Consider the following 2427-nt stretch of genomic DNA (forward strand, 5'->3'; position numbering starts at 1 on the left):
TGAAATTGTATAGTGGGAATATCAGACATTCAAACTGCTGGGAGCCAAGTACATGGTGGGCTAAAATGTGAAGATACAGGAAAGTTCACCATTCTGATCTTGGGTCTTGACCCACCTGTTGAGAAAGTAAATAGCCCAGCACTTGGGTAGAGAACCCAGATTTCAGAAGAGAGGTGAGAATTTTGGTGTTCCTGGGATTAAATAAAAGATACTTGGCTAAAATTTACAAGTATCTCCTTAAATTTAAATGGCTGAGTTTATTTTCTTTCCCCTAGATGCAATCAGTGGCAAACACTGAGTGGGGAAATCAATCAAGCATCACAGAATTCATCTTCCTGGGATTTGAGAATATTCATGAACTGCAGGTTCTTCTCTTCCTGGTATTTCTAGTGATCTACATTGTGACTGTGACTGGGAACATGCTCATCATTGTTCTAGTTATGGCTGATCAGCACCTTCAGACCCCCATGTACTATTTCCTGGTGAATTTGGCCTGCTTGGAGACCTGCTACACTTCCATCATCCTGCTCAGGCTGCTTTCCAGTCTCCTGACTGGGTACAGAACCATGTCTGTCATGGGCTGTATTACACAAATGTATTTTTTTGGTTCTTTGGCAGCTGCAGAATGTTACCTCCTAGCAGCAATGTCTTATGATCGGTATCTGGCAATATGTAAACCACTGCATTATCCTATCTGTATGACAGTCAGGTTCTGCCTTCAGCTCATAGCTGGATCTTGGATAAGTGCGTTTCTGGCTATTAGCATAATAGTGTCGTTCGTGTCACAGTTAACTTTCTGTGGCCCCAATGAAATTGACCATTTCTTTTGTGAGCTCACCCTGGTGGTAAAACTCTCCTGCAGTGACACCAACGTGGTGGAATTTTTAATGTTCCTATTTGCCTCCATTTACACTCTACCCCCATTTCTATTAACCATTATCTCCTATGTTCTTATTATAGCCACCATCCTGAGAATCTCTTCCGTCACTGGAAAGCAAAAGGCATTTTCCACCTGCTCCTCTCACCTCATAGTTGTTACAGTTTTCTACGGGACACTAATGATTGTCTATGTGTTACCGAAAAACAACAAACTCAGAGATTTAAACAAATTGTTTTCTGTTTTCTACACTGTCTTAAGTCCTATGGTCAATCCCCTTATATATAGCCTGAGTGGTATGTCTGGCTCAACAAAGCAGGATTCTGGAGGCCCAAACTCGCAGGGAAAATAGGCTCAGAGACAGACTCAGCACATCAGGTGACAGCCCCAAGGGAGTCTCTGTCACTGAACATGTCACAATATACGTAAGCCAGTCATGGATTATGATCTTCCACATTCTGACTCATCTAAACTAGAGGTTACAGTGGACGAGAAGCTGGATATGAATCAACAGTGTACCCTTGTGGCCAAGAAGGCAAATGGCATTTGGGGCTGTATAAGAATGAGCATTGCTAGCAGAACGAAGGACATGATCATTCCCCTCTATTCGGCATTGGTGAGGCCTCATCTGGAGTTGTGTGTCCAGTTTTCGGCCTCACACTGCAAGAAGGATGTGTGGAAAAATTGAAAAAAGTCCAGTGGAGGGCAACAAAAATTATTAGGTGGATAGAGCACATGATTTATGAGGAGAGGCTGAGGGAACTGGGATTGTTTAGTCTGCAAAAGAGAAGAATGATGGGGGATTTGATAGCTGCTTTCAACTACTTGAAAGGCAGTAACAAGGAGGATGGAGTTTGACTATTCTCAGTGGTACCAGATGATAGAACAAGGAGCTATGGTCTCAAGTTGCAGAGGGGGAGGTTTAGGTTGGATATTAGGAAAACAAATGTCACTAGAACAGTGGTGAAACATTGGAATCGATTACTTAGGGAGGTGGTGGAATCTCCCTCCTTAGAGGTTTTTAAAATCAGGCTTGGAAAAAGCCCTGGTTGGGATGATTTATTTGGGTTTGTCCTGCTTTTGTGCAAGGGATTGGAATAGGAAATCATCTGCAAACACTTGGAAGGTGGTAAGGTGATAAGGAATAGCCAGCATGTATTTGTAAAAAACAAATCATGTCAAACCAATCTGAATAACTTTCTTTGATAGAATAACAAGTCTTGTGGGTAAGGAAGAAGTGGTGGATGTGGTATACCTAGACTTTAGCAAGGCCTTGATACAGTCTCACATGATATTCTTATCAATAAACTAAGCAAATACAACTTAGATGGGGCTGCTATAAGGTGGGTACATAACTGGCTGCATAACCATACTCAGAGACTAGTTATTAATGGTTCCCAATCCTGCTGTAAAGGTATAACAAGTGGGGTTCCACAGGGGTCTGTTTTGGGACTGTCTCTGTTCAATATCTTCATCAACGACTTAGATATTGGCATAGAAAGTATGCTTACTAAATTTGCAGATGATGCCAAACTGTGAGGGATTGCAAC

General features: G+C 42.0%; 1 protein-coding gene across 1 annotated transcript; it reads left to right on the top strand.

Annotated features, from left to right (window-relative positions):
- The first annotated feature begins 644 nt into the window (after nucleotides 1–644).
- Nucleotides 645–1229, top strand: LOC115643553 (olfactory receptor 488-like). Its single transcript, XM_030547581.1, has one exon. The coding sequence runs from the start codon at nucleotides 645–647 to the stop codon at nucleotides 1227–1229; it is 585 nt and encodes a 194-aa protein (XP_030403441.1).
- Nucleotides 1230–2427: the final 1198 nt, after the last annotated feature.

Source organism: Gopherus evgoodei, unplaced genomic scaffold (assembly GCF_007399415.2).
Source record: "Gopherus evgoodei ecotype Sinaloan lineage unplaced genomic scaffold, rGopEvg1_v1.p scaffold_62_arrow_ctg1, whole genome shotgun sequence".
NCBI classification, from domain to species: Eukaryota; Metazoa; Chordata; order Testudines; family Testudinidae; genus Gopherus; species Gopherus evgoodei.

Coding starts and splice junctions, on each gene's coding strand:
- LOC115643553 (XM_030547581.1), top strand. CDS start 645: ATGTCTTATGATCGGTATCTGGCAATATGTAAACCACTGCATTATCCT.